A 24,527-nucleotide genomic window follows, 5' to 3' on the forward strand; every position below is an offset into this window, starting at 1 on the left:
CTCTCTAAGCTTTGCGGGATGTGCCATTGCCCCATGGAGCAGGACAAACGCCTGGCAGTCAGGCAGCTCAGCCCTGGCCTCTGCTCCTGGTACCGACTGTGTGCTGGGCTTGGGGAGGGGGCTGAGAGCCCATGGCGTTTGGAGAGATGGTGTGGGGTATGCAGAGATGACATTTTCACAAGACTTTGATTTAGATGCTGGGGAGACACCCTGAGGGAAAAGAAGGGGAAAATCAGCATCCTGAGCTACATTTATCTCATCAGTGGAAGTCTGTATCTCAGTAATTAGAAGTAAATAAATAAGAAACATCAGTGCTCTCCGGCAGCAGGAAAAAATGAGAGCACATGGGAGAGGAAACAGCTGCTCAGTGTATTTATCTATTTATATGAATTCTTTATTCTCTGCCATTCCTCCACAGCTCATGTATTTTCAGGTAGCTCCCCTTTCCCTTCCCCTTCTTTCAGTAACAGACTGTATCCTTCCTCAGCCTTGTCATTCCTCCTGTCCTTAAAAGATGATCCCTTCATATGCTTTAATATCTTTCCTAGTTATAGCTCATTTTGTGTCTTGGCCTGTCTGGTGTTTCTACTCACTCATTTTCCTTTTCCATCTTCTTCCTTAGCAAATGACCCAAACTTCCATTTTCCATATGATTCCTTCATCTTGAAATTCCGTCACTGAAGAACCAGTGAGTCTGTCACTGAAGAGCTGGCCAGGCTCGTCCTTTAAGTTGGCTTGTTTCCTGGGATGAAACACATCTGAGCACAATCCATCTTCGGGTTTTGATCTCATTTAGGAAGCATTCATCTCCAGTTCTGGATCTTTGATCTGTCCACCATGAAAATGGGACAAAGCACTTTTTCTATTTGTGACAGTACCTAGGCTACCCTTAACCTCCGCCCTGCCTTCACTGCTGGCTGCTGCTTTTCCTTCCAACTTCCATCTTCACTTATATATTCTGGAACTCTTTTCTTTGTTATGATTTCTGTTACCACCTGATATAGCTTGGCGAGCCTTGATATAGCCATGCTCTTCCACCTCTCCGAGGCACAGGTTTTGATAAGCAGTTCTTTTTTCCATTCCTTCTGTCTCCATGCCTCCCCTGCCATCCTTCCCTACAAACTTTTTTCTCCCTTTCTTGTGTGCAAACTCCCAGTTGCTTTTGTATACTCCAAAATATTCCATACTTTCCCTGCAATTTCATTCTCAAGCTCCTTATCCCAGCTGGCTTCCCCGTGCATTCGGTTCTCTCATTGAAACAGCGTTCGGTTTTCTCTTTGAAACAGTGAGCCTTCATGCTAGAGCAGCTTCTGTATCAGCACAGCTCTCTGTGCTGGAAATTCAGGCTGTGGGCACTGAGGAGAGGCCAGTTTATGTTCTCCATCCCGACAGAACCAAGAACATACCTGGCTACACTGAACACTGTGTTCATCACCGAAATCACTTTTACTGTATGAGGTGAGGCAAGGGCAGAAACTGCAAACATTTCACGTTTGCTCTAGCAAACATATAGCAAATAGCTTAAAAAAAGAAACCCACCGCAGAACTTCATGTGACCTTGAGGTGGCTAAGGCTGCCCTGCCTTCCAAACGCAAGGTCACTGCAGCTAACTGCTGAAACTCTTTGTTTTCAAATGCATCTTCAAGGGTTGTTCTTTATTGTCACTATAAACTCACTGAGCTATTTAGCTCCTTTCTGGGCTAGGCTGGGTTGGACAGACAGTATTAGCTTAAACAACGCAAGTGTAGACAGGACGTTGCCTGCCACTAACGTGTCACCCTCTGTTTTTAAGACAAGCAGAAAGCATAAAGCACGAAATCCAAATTTTTCATTTATGGCATGGTACATGAGCAATTTAACATCCACCTATACAACAGCCATTGCAGCCAGTCTGACGCAGAGCAGTGGAAACCCAGGCTCCCGATACAAGGAAAATGCAGTAGTAGGCTATTTTGGTTTTCTATCCTAAAGCAGAAAAAAAAACCCAAAATTGTCTGGGTCCATGATTATTACCCAGGCATTTTGCAGCGAGTAAGCATAGTGAATTCAAGTCTCTGCTGCCATGTCAATGCATCGCTTTTGTTTAACAGGACAAGCTGGCACCTCCAATTTTCTTTTCAACAGAGCTAACTGCACAGCACAAGGATTTTTCATTTGCTTTAAGGCTCGTAAATACACTTATGACTATTTGGCTTGTGGAAGACTTTCAAGTAGCATCCCACATGTCTTGGCTCCATAAATGGGCCAGCCTGGCTTAGTACATGGCTGCACCCCACTTAGATCACATGCAACTTTATTAAAAAAAAGGAGAGTGAGCCAGGTAATGGTGCCAGGTATCTAAGAGAGATGCTTCTCCTTCCCTTCAGATTTGGGACTTGACAGTCTTTTTGGATGGCTGCTGGTTCCATTCCACTTGGAAATGAATTTTCAGTATGTAGACATCTGCAAAACACCATCTTTTTTTTTTAAGGGAAAAACAAGGAAAAGGAGACAAGCCCAGAATTAGTCCCACTGCTGAGATATGGCAGAATGCAACAAAAGTGCCTGAGGACAAAAAGACTGAACAGAACCTCTCCTATGGTTTCTTGGAAAGAATTATTCACATTTCTGCAAGACAGAGCACCAGAGAATGCAGAAGCAGCACACTAGGTCATCCCAGAAAATAAAACAGTTTTTGCAGCCTCCTGTTATTTTGCAGGGCAGTTTATGCTAACGTGCAGGGGTCACAGCAGAGCATGCAAGGCAAAGATAAAAGTTCTCTCCAGAGATAAACACTGTGAGGCCAAAAGCGTCGCTCACCCTGTGACTGCACATGGTAATGCAGGCACACCACTCTCAAGTCTGAGAGGGACCAAGGAACCTACAAATAAATAAAGGACGTTCACTTAAGCTACTGCTCACTCCCAGCAATTAACCATGAAGGCAGACATGCAAGGAATGTTTTTTAATGTATTGTCCTGGTTTGAGGTAAAACAGAACCAATTTTCTGGTTTGTAATTTTACTTTTTAGCTGGGCCTCTTCTAACTGACCAAAGTCTGAAATTAACAGCATGTTGTTCAGACACTGTTCACTCTCAGAGTGATAAGACCTGATTATACCAAGGAATTATACCAAGAGCACAGAGGCTCTTGCTTAGACTTATTGCTAGAACAACCAAGGTCAGTTAATTTCGCTATTTGTCCCGTTAGAGGGTCAGAAGCAGAGAAGCGTAGAGGGGTCCAACCTGCAGGGAGGAGCAGACGGGACAGGCGACCCAAAACTGACCAACGGGGTATTCCATCCCATGTGCATCACACTCAGTATAAAAGCTGAGGGATCAAAGGGGCAAGGGGCTCGCTCTCTTTCTTCAATAGCCGACGTCTCAGGAGGACCCTGTCTGTTCGTCTGCCTTTGATCCCGATCCGAGCATTCCTGACTCTAGTTCCAGAATTCAGCTCCTGTCCGTCGCTGACTCCCGTCTGGGACTTTCCCTGTGTCTGCTGGTGACGCGATCGTCATCCTGGCAGCTGGATACGGTTTTCTACATATTGTATACTTTTTTATTTTATTATTATTTCTTATTTCCTTATTTATTATTATTTTCATTAAAGTAGTTTAGTTCTTTTTTCTAAACTCATAAATCTCCTTATCTCTTCCTTTCCTCTCTGAGGAGGGGGGGAGGGCCATCTGTTGTTCTGATTGGCCAATCCGGCCAAAACCACGACATGTATTTTGGAAGATGTAAGGTGGAAGCTATGTCCTTGGAAAGAGACTCAATGTGGAGGCAGCAGATCTAGAAGGACATGGATGAGCATCTTTGGCTGCAGAGGTCATACACCGTACATCAACTGTCCAGCTATGGAGGACACCGCACGCTGGGTCCACCCTGCTAACGCCCTGCTCCAAGTCCTTCCCCCAGCACTGACACCCACTCCTAGAAAATGGGAAAAAAAAGCACTTCCAACCACATCAGCTACAGGATTTGGGGAGCATTCCCAATTTATATAAGGAGGGTGAAAATAATTCCTTGCCAACTTTTGCAGTACTTTGTTGCTGTTTTCATGGTTTTCCCTGCATGATTTTCATGTTTTTCCCTGCATGACAAATGTCCGGTGCTTATGACCCTTTTCCAAATTATCAAGCTAATAATTGAAAATGCTATAATGGCTCTGTAAACAGATTAAATTGACTACAGATGAATACAGTGGAATAAAATCGGGGAGATGCATTTCTATTTCATGCTGAATTGGCATTCAGCCCAGGCTATTTGGCATCGTTTCAGACTTGACCTGTGTGTGCTGCCGACGAGCCCTTCACGGCACTGAGGCCGCGCTGATGGGATGCTGCTTCCCCCTGCAGCTGCTGTCTCACAGGGTTGCCCTATTTGCAGGTACTACCACTTGCTCCCACCGTGTCAGGGAGAGCTCTGTGGCCGGCTCCCGAGCTCTCCCAGCAGCCATCCCACACCAGCTCAATGTAGAGAGGGGTCCTACAGAGGTCACATCTCAATGTCACGGGACAGAAAGATGCTCCAGCAGATGGGTATGAAGCCCAGAAACCGCAGCATGTCTCCAACTACCTGCCATATAACACGACTGGATCTGCTATTAAATTTTAAACAGAAAGAGAAGCTTTTTCACACAAGGCAAATGGTGGGACGGACTGCCGCAGAGTGTGGTGGGAGTCAACAGGTTTGAGAAAGGGATTAGGAAGCTTCACAGAGAAGCGCTGCAAAAGCTGTAACAAACGTCTAAGTGGTCAGAAGTTTCTAGCCTGCTGCTTACCAAGTGCTGGGAGGGTTCTGCATGGGCTGGATCCCTGGTATACCCTTCCCAAGCCGCCTCCACCTGGCTGTGACCCAGGAGACGGGGCTGGGGGTCTCATCTGATACAGGAGCATGTAGGGTGAGAATTAGTTGTCCACAGGTAAGGTAGAGCCTTGAGCAGCACAGGTAAAGGGTGCTGCTGATTGAAGCCTGTTATCTCAGCTCTGTGTCAGCAGGAATCAGAGTCACCCCGCTGCAGGCAATGGCTGTCCTATGCTTTTCAAGAGAGCAGAAAGCTCCTGCTGGCACTTTCCGTAATTGAGTGCTCCTACCACTCTGTTGGCACCAACACAAAAACTACAGCATGTGCGCTGAAGTCTCCTAAGGTAAAAGGCCTCCTCAGGTAAAAACTGAGCCGTGCTCAATCAAGAAAGTCTTTTGTGTAACTCAAGGACACGTATGCAGAGATAATGCTCACAGTAAGTGCCCAGAACTGCACCCAGAGCAGCTCTCATTTTTGCTATGACTCTCACTGGCCATGACCTGAACAAGTCGTATTACCTGTTATGTCAAATAAGGCCAAAATACATTGCAGAAATTTTGTAAGGCTGAATAGCACCAAACCTGACCAAATCTGTCATTTCTTGCATTTTAGGAATACGGACCTGGCCCACAGGAGGGTGCTGCTCACCGGCACACGGCACATCATCGTCATCACATTGCTTATTACTTATTATTCCTGAGACAAACGGCAGCCTGGTTGCACAGAGCACCGAAGTCTGAAGGAGGTGAAAGCCTGCTCCTGGCCACGTACCATCAGTCAGTGCCCTGGTTTATGCTGGCAGGAAACTTCCACGTGTGCCTACGTGTGTACAGAGGGCGGTAGAACAGTGCGCACAGTTGTGCATACACTGTGCTTCACAACGGGCACTGGGCACAACTGCCAGGAGAAGCAGGGACTCAAACATCCGCTGCTTTTCTTTTTAAAATATATAGCTGCAGCATTTCTAAGGTATCAAGCATATGTCCAACAACAGAAAAAACCCATAAATATCATCTTTTAATGGTGGTAAAGAAATCCCAAAGATTTTACCATACTTGATAGAAAATTCTTGTGCGAAAACAAATCTTCTACAATGACAGTAAGGCGCATTAGCATTTAAAAATTACAGTTGATACATATATAACAGACAGAGACAGCATAAAGGAGAGTCGACAACATGCAGAGGCTATACCCCATAGCTGATGGTAGGACATAAGAAAACAACTGACGAAATACAACTCTCATCACAAACATTTGGTCGTTGAGCACAGCGCTCAGCAAGGAGCTGATGGTATCACATCTCTCCCCATGCTGGGTGCAGGGCAAGGTCCGTGTCCCCAAACACCCACCCGGCACGGATTGATGCCACAGAGCGACACAGCTCGCCCAGCGCCCCAGATTCTGCCACCCAACTGGGGGAAACGTTTTACCTTATTTTTACTGCACAGATAAGTCACAGTAAAAAGTAAAGTGATATTTTATACATACTATACAACTTTTCCACATTTTATTCAAACAAACCATTTTGTAAACTGGTTAGGTCAGCTGACCAATGTGATCTATTCCATTCCTGAGGTCCTGTTTGGTTAAACTGATTCTCCAACTTGAACAAATTACTCCAGGCAAAATTTGCCATTTTGTTTATTCTGCAAAACATTATGCCACAAATATCTAAAATTATTCTGAATTTAAAATAATTCAAAAATCATACCCCAGAACACACCAAGGTACTAGAGATGATGGTCATGGACTCAAGAGGCTGACAAACTCAAAGCATCATGTGCTTACCAGAAAAAGTGAGGCTTTACCTCTCTTTAACGATGTTTCAACTGCATTTCAAATATACATAAAATTTACTTCCTTAAATCAAAAATTAGACATAAAAAACTTGGACCCAAGTCCAGCAAAACGTTTCGTTTCCTATCTTCCTCTGGAGTCCTGAGATCAGCTGGGAGGCGGATGAAGAGCTAAGTGCTTTCAGAGCTAGAGGGAGCTGGAATTCAAATATTTTTGGCATTAAATTTACTCAATGGAGATTTGATTCTCCATCCAATATTTTGTATATTTGCACATTAGAGAAACAGCAATATGCCTTAGCTTATATCATCTCTAGAAAATAAAATAGAAAGGTACTAATTACAGTATGAATTAAATATATACATATATTAAAGATTTGCCATTTTACCTAACCAGAGGCCTCACTTTCAGCAGTGTAATGACCTCAAAAGAAAACGCAAGACTCAGAATTATTTCCACTTCAGGTGGAATTCAATTGAACTAGTAAAGATCAGGTAGTTTTTCACATGAGCAGCTGATCCTACAAAGGCTTACAAACATGACAACCAAGTGCAAGTACAAGGTGACTCACAGTGCAAAGTCTGCACTAAAGACATTGCCCCCTTTATCTATGCCAGCATAGCAGAAGTGCAAAGCCCTTCTAGTATGGACAGTTATATCAATATTGAAGTCTCACAAGGGTATCCTACATTGAGACTCAGCAAAGTAAAATAAACTACACAGATACAAAGCACCTTGAATGGCATTAGCAACAGATGACTGCTACTGTGTCACAGCTTCATTACCTTAGCTATGTTAGTAAAAAAACCCTAAAAGAATGTAAATCACCTCAATCATTTAATCACTTTTCCAAAGCATGTGTAAAAAAAACACACAACAGAAGATAATGCCCTGAAAAAAACTCTTTGCCTGAAGAGTTTCACTTTCACCCTTCACTCAAAGGTTTTCCTCTTGTTCCAGTTTCTATGATCTTTTAGACCAGCAGACTCCTATGGCCCAGCCGTGGTCCTCACTGCACTGGGAGCACAGGGGGGCTCAGGTCAGCTCCCGTGTGCCCGGATGCAGGGCCAGCATGGCCATTCCTGCCCCGTATCTGGAATGGAGACACACGAGTGACGTGACTTCAACCTGCCTAAAAGGTCTTTGCGCCAGCAGCACTGGAGATAACAGCAGGTAGCTAAAGGTGGTGGGGAACAGGGACTGAGCACAGCCCCTGAGTGAAAGATTCAGGGAACTGGACCCAGGGAGATGTGCAGTGCTGCTGGTCTTCTGAAGGGAGGAATGGCCACAAAAAGACTGGATTCCACCAGGCAAGCCTAGATCTAGGACCTGGCACAGGCAGAGTTCACGGCCAACCTCAGCACAAGGCCATGGGAAGCAGTGGGGTATTGACCGGCTTAAAACCCTGGTGCAGCCGCAAGGATGCTTTCCTGCCTGTGATATCTCCCTGCTGCACTTCAGACCCATCAGCAGTGGGTTTTAATGTCTCTTGGCACAAGCCAGCAGAAGTAAGTGGAGAGGAAGGAATGGCTGTGTTTTTTCCCCAGAAAGAGCACCTTTCCATTCATCACCGCAGCCCGACAAGGAAAGAGCACAGCAGCCATGGAAGCTCTGCTGCCCTGGCTGGGAGAACCACATGTGGATTTAGATTAAAATTAGATTAAAATAAACAAGCATGAAAACAGAAATCCCTTATATGTGTAGCTCGGGACAGCAACTCATGCAGCAGCTCTGAGCAGGACCTAGGTCCTGTGTTATTCTCTATACTTGTTATGGAGAAAGGCACATGGCTGCATAACACAGTGTCACAGTAGCCCCATAATAAAGACACCTCCAGGTTTACCTGTCATTACTCCTGCAGCTACACAAACCCTCGCCCAGACCCACACTGGGCACCCACATGTCGTGGGGGGACATGCTCAGGGATGCTCCCCCACCAGCAGCCCCCAGCCCCCTTTCTCACAGCGGCAGCATCCAGAAGACCGGTGGGGTTTTGGCCTTGTTTCACGCTCTTTGTTCAGGAGCTTTAGCCTTATCAAAAGATCTGGCGTGAAAATTGAGTAGCAGCTCACGCGTAATAGCAACATACGCAAAGGCAGCGATTCTTCTATTTACAGTCAAACGTATGCAACGTTTTACAGCAAAACACAGAAAGAAGTCAGAGGGTGCAGGTGGGTCCCACAGTGAATTAGAGAGGAGCAGATGGAGGTGCAAGGGCTTACAAGGAAATCGGGATCACTAAATCACACAAGACTAAGGTTGGCAATGGCATTATAATCCAAAAATAAGCACCACATGCCTCACTGCAGTACCCTTCCCTGTTTTATGAAGTGGACCGAAAATTGTTTCCATGTCAAAACATGCACACAAGTGAAACATTCATTAGTGCAACTGCAACTGACACTACTATCTGTAATAGCAATAAACATAAAAAAAGAGCCTGACATTTAGCAGGAGACTACTAAAGACATGGAAATGTCTTTGAAAAGGAGTCTTTAGTATAGCTGAGACTGAGTGTGTTAATTTCCATAATGCCAAGTGTTGTTGTCACTAATGAATGTGCTAATGATCTCTTAATTCTTCATTTAGACTGATAATTGCCGATTAGTAAGTTTGGGAATGGAGATCCACTGATTTATAGCATCTTCCCGTCTAGCCTGAGGTTCTAAAGGTTGCACCTGGGATGAACATTCCCCGTCCCAGACAGACGCATAAACCCCAAATCAATTGTTCTGAGATTCCCCTTCTCTTCCTATAGATTACAAATGAAGCCGTGAGGCAGGCATAAGAGAAGGTGTAGAAAGCAGTGGGTATGGCAGATTTCCCCTTATAAAATCCGGCATGTGTATTCCACTGCTCATTTAAAACAGCAGAAAGCAGAAGAGCCCTTCCCAGGACAGGAACAGGAGTATCAAGTGTAATTGGATATATATAGCTGCTGCATCCATCATACAGCAGCAAAAGGTGTATATATATGTACACACATATAAACATACACATATATGTGTGTATATATATATATATATGAAATTCCTTTATAAAATAAATCATTTAGGGAAACAGTTTTCAATCAGTTGCCCTGATTCCTAAAGGTGAAATTGAATTACTTCTAAAGGGTCCATAAACATAGTCAAGCAAAGTATGCTTCTTGCCAGTACGCTTGAATCAGATTCATGTCTCTGCTCTGCTAAAAAGTTATTCTAGGCCTAAAAGGAAAATGGATGAAACCCCACTGTTGTAAAAATTCCAGCCATGATAAACTCTAATCTTCAGTTAATTCCAAAGGACTCTCTATTATACTGAACTCTCTGGCAAGTGGCATTTATTTTTGTTCCCTTTCAACCAGAGCTGTGCGCATTAATACGGACTTATTAATACTATGACCTCTGGACATTATCTTAAATAAGAACACTAAAACTTGTTCTTTTGGTTGGCTGGCTGGCTGCTTTTGCTGTTGCATTTTTATACAGTTTCTTGTCTTTTGCTTAACATGGAATTTGGAGGCTATATTGCCAGTTGTGGCTGCACAAACAGCATTGAGGCCAAATACAATGTGCTGTAGCTAAATATAAATCAATTTGGTATATCTTTTAGCTGTATTCTAAATTAATTCTTTGAAAAATCAATTTATGACTGTTTTATTGTGCTTTTATGTAAATAAATACCCAGAAGCTACAAATATGCATCCTGCCAGCTGTTTAAAGGGCATACTCCTTGGAAGTAACTTTGCTATTCCTCCCTTTCTGACACAGGTAGAAATGGATTTGAAAAAAACATCTTTTAATAAGTAATTGCTGGTTTTCCCCTTCTTGGTTAGAATTTGGCTACAAACCTGTGCATGGTCACAGGTCAAAAAATCTCCACACAGGCAGCATGGAAAGAGTACGGGAGAGAGGAATTGTGAGTGTAAAGAGGAAAGAATTACTTGGAGCAAATTCTACCTCACTTCTATCCCACCCGTGGCTGACCTGCCTTAGAGGAAGCCCCCAGGCCAGCTGCTCATTCCTCCCCTCCCTCTCAGCTGCCCATGCCTGGGGGGCAAAGGGGTAGAATGAGTAGCTGGGGGTAGGCAGGAACATTTGCAATAACAACGTACGCTGCTTATTGTCTGCCAGGGCTTTGAGAAGAGGACACTGCTTCTAGCACTGTTCTGCTCTCTTGAAAAATATTAGTTAAAATCAGCATTTAAGAAATGGTATTGAGGCTTTTGTTCAAAGTTCTAGTGATGCTTGCACTGCTGTCTGCTGAATGCACATGTGTGGGTCTGCCTGCCGCCAGCCAGCCCGTCAGTGGTCAGGCACAAACCCCTGGGGTGACAAGCCAGGCAAACCCCTGCGGTGACAAGCCTTCCCAAGCTGGCACCCAGCTGGCGGGAGCTGCCGCCGTTGCGCCAGCTCCCTCTCGACACCAATCCAGGGGCTCTGAATGGGAACTCAATGCAAAACAGGTACGATGAGGAACTAAAACATAATTTCCATCCTGCACTCACTCCCTGTGTGGGCTTTAACCCCACTCACTGCTTTTATACGGCTTAGGCTAATCCACTCTGGTAATACCAATTGAGTAATTACAATTATCCAAACTGCATAAAGGATTCTTCACACAGAATTAAAAAAGTTCATGCAGGAGGTTACTGCAGAAAAGAAAAAATTCAGCATTAGCTATTTGGGATTCGTCTCCTTGTATAAACATGCCTCAAGGCTGAGAAAGAAAAATATTTGGGGTTTTTGAATACTGCAGAAGCTTCAGCATTTTCTCTTCGATATCTGGAGACCTGTTTCCTTAACAATGCCAGTTCTAGAACACACAATGCACAGATCTCAGTTATGTGCTCCTTTTCAATATATGCTACAGCCACCAGCCACCCCCACCTTCCCCAGCATTTCATTATGTTGCTAAGAGGTCCTAAAAAATGTATTAAGTTCAGTTAACATATAAAGGTTGCCAGGTCCTGGGACTCATCTTTCTGCTACCTCGTCCTTCTCTTGAGGTCCCAACTCCTTTTTCATAGAAAGAAGGGCATAGTTACCAGTCCTACCTCAGATCAAAAAAAATAATCCTAAACTCAATTTTCTATTTAGAAAATGTTTCAAGATTGGTATTGCATTTTACTCCTTTTTTGACTCCTGACTCACTTTTGAACAACAGCAGATGAGAATATTGTCTGTATACAACATCTTTTCCCTTTAAAAGCTGTGAAGAACCTGCAACTCAGACTATAAACTCCCCTGGGAGAAATCACCATCTTCCAAGGATGGATTGTGTGCTCTGTATAGCTGGTAGTCAGTAGAAACTGTTAATCGCTCAATTCTGCCTTCAGAATTGTATTCTGTTGCTGTAAGAAAAGAGAACCTCTTCCCAGTGCTTGTATTTTAGCATGAAGAACAGGCACTCTTCTCTGTTATGCATAATTTAAAATCAAAGTACAAAGTTTTATTTACACTAGCATGGTGAAATAACATTCAGCAGAAATTCTCTCTAGCTTCTTTTCTAATAGCTGTATTTCTTGGCCTGTCCATCCGCATTATAAAAAGTCCATGACAGAGCATACATAAATGGTTTACAGTCAATAAAACCTGCGTTCACACATGAAGTCTGTGTGACTTGGACAAATTTGGACAGATGCTGGATTATCTATTTGACCCTTTTCATTTTAATGCCTGTAATTCTGTCTGTCTGGCATAAAAAACTGTCTATAAGGGACTATTTTCTGTTGAAAATAAAGAATTAGACATTTTCCATATCTAGTGTCTACAATTCTAATGAGCTCCTAAATATTAGGAAAACAAATGACTGACCATAAGGATGAATGAGACTTCTAAACAGTCACCTCTGAATAAAAACCATTACAAAAAAATTCAAGCTGAAGAGGCAAACTTTCCTGGCTCATAAAGGCCTGTAGAGATGAGATAACCATGCCCCCGTTGCCTGGCTGCAGGAGGCTCGCAGGAGGCGACGACAAAGCCTCTGGAGGTGATAGTGGTTAGAAGCTATTCATTAAGACCTTTTCATGCATATTTAGATTTTATTTATCTATCTGTGTCTCAAATTCAGGGAGGTTACAAAATCACCAACCAATCACTCCATGGTAAAGACCAGAGCAAACAGTCTCTGTCAGTCATTCCTTAGAAAATATAATGGTGTGGTAATATGGAAAAGCAATGCCAGAACGAGGGACAAGAAATGAGTTGCCTCTCATTATTCAGTTGGACAGGATGCCCAGACTACTTCAAAATCCCACCCCATCCATAAAGACAGGGCTGCAATAAAGACTTCAATGCTGATGATCAAAACTCAGAGGGGAACTGAGGCAAGGGAAGTTCAAGAGAGAAGAGAAATGAGATGAATAACCATATGAACATGCTTAGATTCACAGATTGGCCATAATCAAGTTAAGAATTGCCTTCATTCAGTACCACCTATTGAATCACTACACCTGGCAGGCAAATTTAAAGCATCAAAACAGGCTTCATAGTAACCAGTGTGTTAAAAACAACTCTGCCTCTTTTTATCTGAGTGCATATATATTGCATAGACATACAGACCCATAGCCATTTTTTCCCCCTTAGGCTTTGTTCCAGCTTGCTCCCTTTCCACAACTAGTTCTTAGAGGCACTGTTCCCACTGCGCCCCTGTGAACCCAATGCGAAGTCCACAGCCTGGTGCACACTGTGAAAGAGAAGGTGGTCCTCCCCCTCCTTAAAGAATTCTCCTCGGATCAGGGAACTTCTCACCGAAGGATTGCACTGGGCCAGTAGCACCTGGACATCTATCTCCCTGTAGTCCCTGCAGACCTCTTTGAGTGTGCATATTCCCGCTGTGTCCAGAAACTGTACTGCACAACAGTCAATCACTATTGTGTGAAACCCCAGGGGTTCAGAAACAAAATCCATGGAGATGCTGGTCTCGTTGACACCAGAATCCACCTCTTTCTCTCTAAGCATTCTTTTTGCTACTTTTTTCTTTGCTGTCTTCACCCCAACTGGGTTAACCCCAGTTTGCTTGTACAGGGTGGATTTAAAGCACTCTTTGTTGATGTAGTAGAGGGGTGCTTCAAAACGGAACACCACGATTCCTGGCTTGGTTTGCAAGTTCTTGTAAGCAGACAGGGATTCATATGTCTCAGACTCTGCCACCCAGCCAAGCAGCGGTGCCTTCGGTCTCTGAGTTCGGAAAATGACACAGAGCATAGAGAAGCAAACACCAACCAAAAGACCAATCTCAGTACTGATGAGTGCTGAGGCTGCCATAGTAACTATCCAGATCACTGTGTCCACTCTGCTCAAATACCACATTTTTGGCAGGTCCTTAAACTTCCGCAGGGCTCCTCTGAGGTTTACAATGGTTATGACAGCAAGGACACATTTCTGAAGGGAATAAAATAAAGGTGCAATCACAAGGAGAACTAATAGGATTACCAAACCAGTCACCACGCCAGACATTTGCGTCCTACAGCCTGTGGACTCTTTGACAAGAGTCTTGGCAAGAGCTGCACTTGTTGTGAAGCAATGGAAGAAAGAAGGAATGATGTTGCAGAAGCCAATGGCATACATTTCCTGGTTGGCCTTCACAGAGTAACCATGCTTCTTGGCAAACATCTCTGAGAGGGAGACAGTGATGGCAAAGCCAATTATAGCTATGGGGATAGCATCCAAAGCCACATTAGGAATCAGGTTCCAGTCTGGAGGGCTGGGTGGCAGAAACCCAGTTGGGATGCGTCCAGCAACGCTTGAGCCATAAGTCTCTCTCAGCTTCCCAAAGTGAGATGCCAGAGTAGCTGCCACAATCACGACTAGTTCAACTGGTATTGGAGCCTTGAGCCTGGATTTAAAATGTTCATTAAGCTCTTTGGTTGGGATAAGTACAAGAAAGCACAAGAAGCTGGTGATGAGATCACAGATGTTGGTCTTGTGTATGTTTCTGAAGATGTTTATCCACGTGGCTATGACGGAGCCGATGCCACTGCTCCGTGCAATGTCTAGGCCCAGAAGATACTTGGCTTGTGAGGTCAGGATGGTAAAGGAGGCACCCGTGACAAATCCACTCAGCAATGAATCAGACAGGTACACTGAGACAAAGCCCACTTGAAAGAAACCCATGGCCACCTAGAAGGAATCAACCACACACAACAGATTAGGAGCAAATCTTGCAGATGTCATCACTGAGGGACTCTGGAGGGAGGTGGGATAAAAAAAAAACCACAACATCACCACCGAGCATAGCCTTAGAGGACAAAGCATGGCCTGAGCAGGGAAAAAACAGTCTCCAGCATTCAGCTGCTCCTTGTACACCACACTTAAAGGAGATGTGTTCCTAACACAGAACAGGCTTTTTTGGCTGTATTTGTTGTTTGATCATTAGTCACTCCTAGTTACCCCAGTGGGCAAAGAAACCTAGGGGAAAAAAAGCATTTCATATACCAGCTACTTTTGCCATTTCTTTTTCAAGTTCGAATAATCTCCGTGAACTTTGCAGGGATCCAAAACCTTTTTGATTGTCTTTGTCTGTCTTACACTTGAGCTCACAACCTGCAATAAAAATATAGCTTATGACATAACAGCTGTCCTTTGCACTGCATAAAGTTTAGTGCATCTGATTCAGAAAGTATATGAGCTGCAAACTCTTGTGATGCAGATTATATAAATAGAGATAAGTTTTTAAAGTGCTTTGTCATTCATTTTTATTAATGCCAGTTGAATGGAGTTGGTGCTCTCTCATGGGAATGAATGGTTTTATGGATGCCTACTCTACACGTGTCCTCACACCTGGTAAACGTCCCTTTCTCCCCATCAACCTTCATGCCAAATGGAGGACGGACCTTCTCACAGCAGTTGCTAGAAACCTTTTAATTCCTTGAGCTGGGCAACAGGGATGTCAATGCTGTTATCTGAAGACTGCAGGCTAGAACTTACAGGTATTAAACTTTAAGTAGTGTCAATCTGATATATCCTATTAAGTAGTTAAGGCAAAATAAAGAAGGCTAGGATTGTTGCTGGAGAGAAGGCAGGTTTGGGACCTGGACTGACTGAACATCGGCTCAGAGACAAGCTCTTAAAAAGGGTCCCTCACAACCTTGTTAATTAAGTTAATTCAAGGTTTTTCTATCTGTAAATCATTAGCAATAATAGCCTTACCCAGTTATGCTGTAGGCAACTGGTGTGAGCAGGCTTGCTTTTTATGTTTTGGTTGTAAAGTTTCTGATACAAAGAATATGTGATTTTGGTTACAGCTTCCAATTAAGAAAAAAAAGTATTTGAGGGCATGAAGACCTAGTGGTCAGCAGGCAGAGAGACAGCAAATAGAATATGCCTAACATTCAGAGGGACTCACAATAAAGTAACCTGATTTCTTCATATAAAGAAACTTAATTGTAATTGTACTTGCAAAGAATATTAAGGGCAATTCACAACCAAAACTGCATCTGTACTACAGTGATGAAACACAAAAACTAGTGTACCTCATGAATCCCAGAATAATTCTGAAATTACTCAACCCTAACTTGCAGTACAAGAAAAAGTACCAGGTTATGTCTAAAACCAGTGTTTTAGGTTATCACAAGTATGTTTCCTTTTCTGCTCCTCTATAGTTTGATTTGCTATCACCCTGGAGGTCACTGTAGGAAAAAATGAATGTGAACTCACAAACTGAAATACCACAGCTCTGCAGTACTGTTAAAACTAAATCCATTCTGGTTAATGCATGACTCTCTAAAACCAAAAATATCTGCTTTAATTTCAGCAAGCCGTGAATTCCAGGAACTAAGTAGAGATGTGGTGGTAAAATATTCTTAAGTAATGTATTTTAATATGGTCATAATTAAAAAGTTCTATTTCAAATACATTTTATTATCTCAGTAGTGTCCTTTTCATTCAATGGCATTGTTTTGGCTTTGAATAGGCAAACAGCAAAGTATTACAAGCACAGTGACAAATAAAAAAAACAAACTGGAAATACTTTTACTGTCCAGATTAATTTTTGATAAAAGGCAAATGACTGACACCTGGAATTAAAAGCTGACACACCACATTTTGGCACAATGAAATGGAGGCCTAAGCTATAAGCTAGCCAAAAAAAAAAAAAAAGAGAAGGAAAAAAAAAAAAAAAAAAGAGCTTCGGAGCTTCAGGCCACAGTTACGTGCAGGTCCTTGCAGTCCCCAAAAGAGTAGCACTGCAAGCACTAAATGGAGAGGACACAGAGGAATTTTTTGCACCACAGGAACTGGAGACCTCCAGTCCTCCCTGTGTCCACTCCCCTGGAATGCAGACTGAGAACACGTGCAAGCCCAGAAGGCTGTTCATGTGGACAATCACCTAAAAAGAAAAATTAAAACTATTTCCACAGAATACCTGTTTGTCCACCTCCTCTTACCTGATAAACTCCAGCTATGAAGGTTATGGTGGCTCCCACTGTAATTGCATAGCAGCTTTTATCACAGAGCAGCTCCTGTGATGTCCGATTCACAGGTGAAATGGTGGTGTTTACATATGCTGCTGTATCTGTGAGGACACTGAGCGCATCTGGTTCTAAGTCATAGCCAGCTCTCTGTAGCTCACGATCCACCACTTGTCCCACCATCAGGCAAAGTACACCAAAGATGCCAACTGAGATGTGGCGGGAGGTTCCAAATATGAAATAAATAATGCTAGCGAAAAAGGATGTATAAAGGCCATAAATAGGCTCTTGTCCAGCCAAGAGAGAATAGGCAATTGACTGTGGGACTAGTAAGACCCCCACAATCACACCAGACATTATGTCTCCCAGTAGATACTCTCTTAGTTTGTATTTAGGAAGCCACTGCAAGACAGGAAAGAAACTGAAAACATAGTCTTTAACTTTGGCTGGAGTGCAGCTGCAACTTTTCTTTGCTTGCTTAACCACCAGAGCCTTCACGCTTCTCTTCTTCTCTTGAGGCTCCAAGAACATTCTGTTATGGAAACTGCATTTAGCATCATCTCCTTCTGGCATTTCAGTCCCTGAATGGACATCGTTGAATTCCGCCATTGCTGCTATTTCGAGGACTCCCTAAAAACACAAAGAAGGACCACTTGCATTAAATGAATGTGCTAATGAGACTTTTTATTAGAGTGAATACAGTATTTATAAAAAGGGGCTAAAAGTCTTAGTTCAGCAGAGAAAGCAATTTCCAAACAAACTTGGAAAGAGCCTCCCCATTATAGCCATGGTAAGCAAAGAATCACCTTCCCTAGTAGGGAAGCTCATATCCTGTAGAATAAACCTGCCACTGGCAATGTTGTGAAATGTAAAAGAATGCAGCAGCACTGTCTCTTGGGGAGGCTTCCTTGATAAAAATCACTATCTGCAGCCTGTTGCGCCATGCAAAGATAGACAGAGGGCTTATTGTAGTCCAATACTCACTTCAATTCAGTTGCTGAAAATTAACTACAATTAGTGTATTTCTAGCATTGCACAGCTTGGTCTAAATCTCATTTATGTATTTTTTTTTAAATGTAATGATTACACCTGCCAAATATTGTAAAGATTTTTTACCTTAGAAGATGCAATCTTTACACAGTGGCTTTATTTCAGCCAATGACACACTGCAAAGACTGCTCTTCACAATTTTTAAAAGCTGATTTTCAAGTAAATTACATCTGACCAAAACAGTACACACAAGTGGAAAACACTAATGGGCGCAATGGAAGTTAGGTGGAACACTTCTGCTAGAACAAATGCTCTAGTACCAGCAGCCTACAAACAGTAAAATAAGGTGATTACAAAATTGAGCACATTTAATCCAGGAAACATCTTGCCTGAATGTGAAAAAGTCTTGACGAGACAAGCCCTAATGAAACTTGATGATACCAACAGCAATGGTTGGCATTTGTACAGCACGCCTGGTTTCCAGAAAACATCTAGAATCCTCCAGAAAACTCTCTTTTAGCCACAATACCTACTACCACTAGTACGTTTTAGTTGATAAATTTCACCAGAAACCCATTCACCTGGTGCTACAGTGGAGTCAAGGCAGCAGAACCGTGCAAAGCCTAACTCCCAGGCTTCCCTTTCCAGCACCCTTGCAGTCCTGGAATGGTAATAACAACATACACCTTATGTGCTAATTACACCTTTGCTGTGCAGCCCAAACATCAAACAAACTAATGTTCTATGCAATGTTTACAACTGAATTAATTACCAAATCAGTATTTGGGCTAGCAGTGCTGAGGATGCCACTGAGGAGCTCGTCTCAAAATTTTTTCACTTCATCACCTTTTCACAAGCACCTATAAAACATTCACTGCTACTATCAGTTCAGCCTGAGTCTCTCAAAAACGTGTGAGGGGAGAAGTGAGAGAAGTGAGTTTAAGTGTGGTGCTTAAACCACCCGTTTCTCCTGCCATCAGCCCATTACAAGGCACTGATCCTAGAGCTATGCAGAGAGAAAATGCGTTCTTTTAGACCTTGGTCTAGCTGGCTGCAGTATATGATTTCCATTCTTCCATTCCAGGTTTGATATTGTCAATATGGAGGTACCCAAAGTGCCGCGCATCAGCGCCATATAACGGTTTACACACAGCCATGCGTCCAGCAGCCTGCTAGCTCAGACAGAGATGACCTACCTTCGGTTCTTCTGGCTAGAAAGACAATACCAACCGAAGTACCTACTGTCTTAAACCAGCCCAAGCAAATAATCCTAGCCATACTAAAGGAACCGACGCAAGAGCAGAAGCAGCTACAATACTTAATGTTTACATTGGCTTCTCTTTCCAGATGAAAATATTCAACCATTTCTAGAAGAGCCTTCCAATTAGAAAGCGATTCAACTCAAGTAATCCAACTCTTCCACCTTACACCATAGCATACTTCTCCCTGGAGCTACCAGGCTACAGCGTGCAGAGGGCTAGCTAAAGTCAACACACAGGACACATGCTGATAAAAGATCGCCAACAGAAAATACCAGAGGCAGAGGTTCGTATTTTATCTTCTGCTCCATGCTGGGACTCCCAAAAGGTGTTTTCATTCTCTACAAACTCAGAGACAGCGAGCATCGGGTGGGTGCATGAGCTCCTGCATCCTTTCAAATAACCGAACACAGCTCACTCTTGGCTAGCCCGCCACTGGACTGCTACTGAAAGGGAGCCGTGTTTCAAACAGAGACCTCCCTGGCCCCAAAACTGTGAACAGTACAATGGCATCAGCAGGGATGGATTTTCTGCATAAGATAGGGGCTGTATGCCTTTCTGTTATGATACCATGACCCATACAACTCATGCTCCATTACATGCCACGGCAGACTGAACAGCATTGCCAGGTCTCATGCTGTGTGTGAGATACTTTCTGAACACCTGCCTCTCGTTCTCCACAGCTACGAGGTATTTCTAGCAACCCATCAATGCTTTTCTCCAGCTCCTGCCCTGTTCCACACTCCCATACCTCCAACTCTATGCCTAATTCATCTGGACCACGCATGGGGTCTGCAAGGTGGTCTGCAGACCAGAAAGATGAAAACAGCTCTAAGCGCAACTGGGGAGAACATGCCTCCTGGTGGCTGCTGTTCTGAGCACAGGCAGAGGAGCTGCTTAGGGAAAGTCACATTCCAAAAAAAGGGAAAATGCACTGCTGGGTTAGGTGAGACATAAGTGGAAAATTCCACAGTTTGAACTCAAGTGCTATTTCTGGTATTTATGTCCTTCTTTTGGTCCTGGTCCTTATAAATCAGAGAACTAAGAGTTCTGGATCCAAAGATTAGTCCACCCAGAACTTTAATATATATACATTTTTATGGCTAAATTTTCAAATGTATTAATTTGTCTCTATATTCATTCTCGTTATACGAGTCAATCACCTAGTACAACAGAAGGTAAGAGAAGAAAGCTTCATATCGCCTACCTGCCTTCTTGATTTTTCCAAACTTCTATCTTACAGCCTCCCAGCGATCTAGAATTACTATATCACATACCTATACATACATTATAATGACAAACTTCCCTTGGCTAGTGCCTTCCAATTCAATATCTTTATTGTGCTTTAGAATAACTATAGGTTCAGAAGTGCCGTATGAAGAATTAGGATCTTTACAATGAGGAAACGTGCACTGCAAGAAGTGACATACTCATAGTGATGATGCTTGGAGGAGAACCCATCCCTACCTTCCAGATAGCAAATCTCACCCACCCATACAGCATTGCAAAGTCTGCTCAGGGATTATTACAGCACTTACCAAAAAAAAATCCCAAATATTACACAGTGAGAATGAAGCGAATATTGAGTACAAAATTGCTCAAGCAGTTTTATTCATTTCACAAGCAGAGTTACAAATTTAAAAGTTTTCACCCAAAGCTCATTAAATCAATACTGTAAAAGCTGGGGGGAAAATCCACTCACAGACTACTTTTTATGTGTAGCACATTACCTGAATGAGTTTGTTTTCGAGATTTTAGTAAAGATTTCAGCAATGAAAAATCTTCTGACTCCCCTCTCCCTAATCCAGGGCTTGCAGACAGCTCACTCAAACCTGGGAATTTTTCTTAACATGCCAGGGAACCCCATCACAAAACCCAAATAGTTCAGTTTAGTTCTGCACAGTGCCATAAAACATCTGCATAGTAGATGATACCTGGGTTTTTTTGATCCTGTCTAGACAGTAGAGAAATGTTCTAAGTAAAAATCTTTTTGGCCGCTAAACTCTAAGCACATACTGGACCTTTGTGTTGACCTGTATGACAGCTTTCTCTACGTGGCATGAAAAGGGCCTTTCATCACACAGTCGCTGGCTCTCATGATGTCAGGACACTAGGAAATGACACAATTTCCAACAGCCGTTTCACCCTTTTCTGCCTCAAAGCCTTGCTCTGTATTATTTTTGTAACCCTTTAGCCCAAGCTTGCCTAGTAAAACTGGATTTTGTTCTTAAAAAAAAAAAAAAAAAAGAACACACCCTTTGGATCAGTATACTGAAGGATATTCTGTACAGTTAACTTGGAGAAGGAGCTACTGCACTTTTTGATTTGAAAGCTGCTATTTATGTACAAATAATTTGTATGCCTAGAATTCACTTTTATCAGCTCCTTTTAGCCTGAGTAAGATCTTCAGATGGATGTCCGACTGCCACAGAGCTTTACTTAAAATACAAAGAAAAAGACTAAAAGACAGAACTGAGGAACATTTCCAGTATCTCTCTGTTATCAAGTGACTGCCATAAAATAAAGAAATGGGGAGGTACTGGATTCTTGAGGTCTGATGACTCTTACAGACTATTTCTGGATCCCACCTGGGCCTTTCCTACTGATCCCATGAGGCGGCAGAGGTGAGCTAGCATCTGCCTAGTGTTTGTCTTTGGGGGAACACCACTTGCAGCACAAGACCTTGCTGGCTCAGACTTCACTTCTCTGTTGCAGATGACAGTCACCTTGACAGTAAGAGAGCAATGAATTGTGAAGCTTGCTCACCTGTTGAAATAACATATTAAACTTAACCTTAAATTTAAGACATGAGCATTTAAGAGTAGAAACTAAATCAAAAAATGTGCTTTTTATGACACTGATCTCAGTTTTCCAGATTATTTTTCTAAATTTCATGTGCAGGAGTCATCACTGTATGTGATCACTACCTGTCCTCATGTACCCACTTGCTAGACATGAGAAGTTGCACACACTTAAATGCATGCACTTAAAAACTAATGTACACACACATAATCTAAAGAGACATGAACAATTTCTGAAGAGATGTAAAGGAGAAGCTGATGAATCAGAAATCCAGGTTCCACATGAACTGAACCAGAGTTGGGCTACTACCTCTGGGTCCTTGGAAAAAATCTCACACTGGAAGTATAAAAGGAAAGCATATCACAAAATTTTGATAACTAAATCTTTGTCCTTACTCTTGTCGGACAACAGCCTTTTCAAAATAATCTCTTAACTGTTGTGGAGCAACAAGGAAATTCAATATCGCCACAACAATACCAAGATGGGCACTGGAATAGCACTGCACGTATCTTGGAAGAAAATTCAGATTTTTGATAAAATCTTTAACATCCTCCAACAAAACATTCAAGCTACAAACACTTATTTCAACAAGAGACTTGAAATCATATGAATACTGAAATCTTACTAAGAACCATAAAACGACATACCACATTTACCACGTTTAAACAACACCTTCGGGAACAGAGCTACCTACTCCCGGCGCAATAACCACCAGCCATTAACTCAAGCAGGGAAACCTGCAAAGGCGGACAATAAAACCTTGCTTGCGTGAAATATCAGACCTCCTCCTCCTCCTTCAAACGTTAGTTCTCCCGAGCGGCAGCAAAACGTCCCACCAGCCTCGCGCAGCCCCCGGCCTCTTTGGTGAAGGTCCCATGGAAGCCGGCAGCCCCGCTCACAGCCAGCCCTTCCAGGAAAAGTTGCCTCACCTCCGAGAAAGCAGCTGTACATCGAGCGTGACGGTTACACCGCCCTGCCCTGTCTGATGCCGATCGATCCCTATTAAAGATAGCCAGCTGCAGCCTCACACAGTGCTCCAGCAGTTTCCATCCGAGGCGGATTTGTTACGCAGAGTTTGCTAAGTGGTATTTTCAGCAAGTCATTGCTAGGTTGGGACCCTCCTCCCACCCTTACTGTTAGCTAAGGAAGGTAAAACACTGAAGAGCTGTGTTCGGGCTGCAACGGTGGGCGGAGGATCGGCTGCCCCAAAGGTATTTCCTTGGGCAGCGACTACCAGCCCATGCCACACTGCCAGCCTGTCCCTCCTCCTGCCTGCCCCATGGGAGCAGCGGCTCTGGGCTGCCTGGCGGGGCCGTGGGTTGTGCGAGAGACCGTCCGGCTCCCAACGGGGCCACACACAGGGCTGGCACTGGATAAGGGAGCACTTAAAAAGCTGTTGTTTTTTTTTTTTTTTTAAATGGTTTGTTTTTAAATTAAAATCTGCAAGAAGAAACCCACGCGTGTTTTATACTCCTGAAATTGCGGACTTTCGCTGACAGCCCGTCTATCACTTTGGTGGCCAACCAACTTTTGGAACTTAAAAGCTCCAGCATAACGTTCCACCATAACCTTAAGTTTCCTGCATAGCGAAAGGGAAGTCATAACGCTTTTAACACAACGTTCAGTTGCATCCTCTCAACACCACTTCCCTCACACCCAGCCCCTCCGGCAGGCAGGCAGGCGGGCAGGCAAACACACACACACACACCCCGGCAGCGAGCTCTCTCCTCCTACCCCCGGCTTTCATTTTCTACTTCCCTCACCTTATTTTGAGGCACGGCCTTGCCAGCCGTAAAGTTCCCTTGGGGAGCCGAGGCGGGCCCACAGCACGAGTCCGCTACCGGCCTGCCCCTCCCGCCCGCCCGCCCGCTCGCTCCCGCCCGCCCGCTCCCCGCCGCTGCACTCCCTCGCCTCACCGCGCCGCTCAGGCGCCCACTCACCGCGGGGCTGCCGGCGGCTCCGGGCAGACCTCGGGCGGGCGGCACGCACCGACCGATCCGCCGGCCGCGGCTCCCGGCGGCTGGGCAGCGCCGGCCCGGCCCTGCGGCTCTCCCGCCTCCCGGGGAGGGGGGCCGACAGCGGCGGGCAGGGCCGCCCCTCGGCGCAGCGCGAAGCCCGCCCGAGGAGCCGAGGGCCGGGCCGGGCCGTCCCACAGGCCGCGAGAGGGGGCCCGAGGCGGCCCTGGCCTGGCCTGGCCTACGAGGCGGCCCACACCAGCCCCCCCGCTACGGTTTTTACTTTCTAATTAATTCCAAGTGTGTTCTGAATGATGAGCGGCCCGAAGAGTCTGGTGTAGAGGGTGACTCACTTGTTCTGCTCCTTACCCCAGAAAAACAACTGCCCTCAAACGAAAAAATAAACCATAGGAACTCTAGTGAAGAAGCCACGTTTCTGTTAATTAAGTTGCACTCACGCTTTTAAGTTGAAAGATTAATTATGTGCGGGTAACTTGAGGTAAAGTGACCTTAAACTTTCCGCGGCCGTTGCAGATAGGGATA

General features: G+C 44.0%; 1 protein-coding gene across 11 annotated transcripts in view; it reads right to left on the reverse strand.

Annotated features, from left to right (window-relative positions):
- LOC141749698 (sulfate transporter-like) overlaps positions 1-24,095 on the reverse strand; it is a 40,067-nt gene extending 15,972 nt beyond the window's left edge. For 3 of the 11 annotated variants that reach the window (XR_012589462.1, XR_012589464.1, XM_074603625.1), the window contains exons 1-3: positions 22,812-22,950; positions 16,955-17,608; positions 13,320-14,690 (exon numbers count right to left, since the gene is read on the reverse strand). Coding sequence is in view for 9 of the 11 variants with exons in the window: in XM_074603625.1 (XP_074459726.1) it covers positions 13,320-14,690; positions 16,955-17,587 (2,004 nt within the window). In the remaining 2 variants the exon portion in view is untranslated. The other 8 variants (XM_074603634.1, XM_074603626.1, XM_074603628.1 and 5 more) reach the window with 8 other exon arrangements.
- Positions 24,096-24,527: the final 432 nt, after the last annotated feature.

The sequence above is a fragment of the Larus michahellis genome, chromosome 11 (assembly GCF_964199755.1).
Source record: "Larus michahellis chromosome 11, bLarMic1.1, whole genome shotgun sequence".
Classification (NCBI taxonomy): Eukaryota; Metazoa; Chordata; class Aves; order Charadriiformes; family Laridae; genus Larus; species Larus michahellis.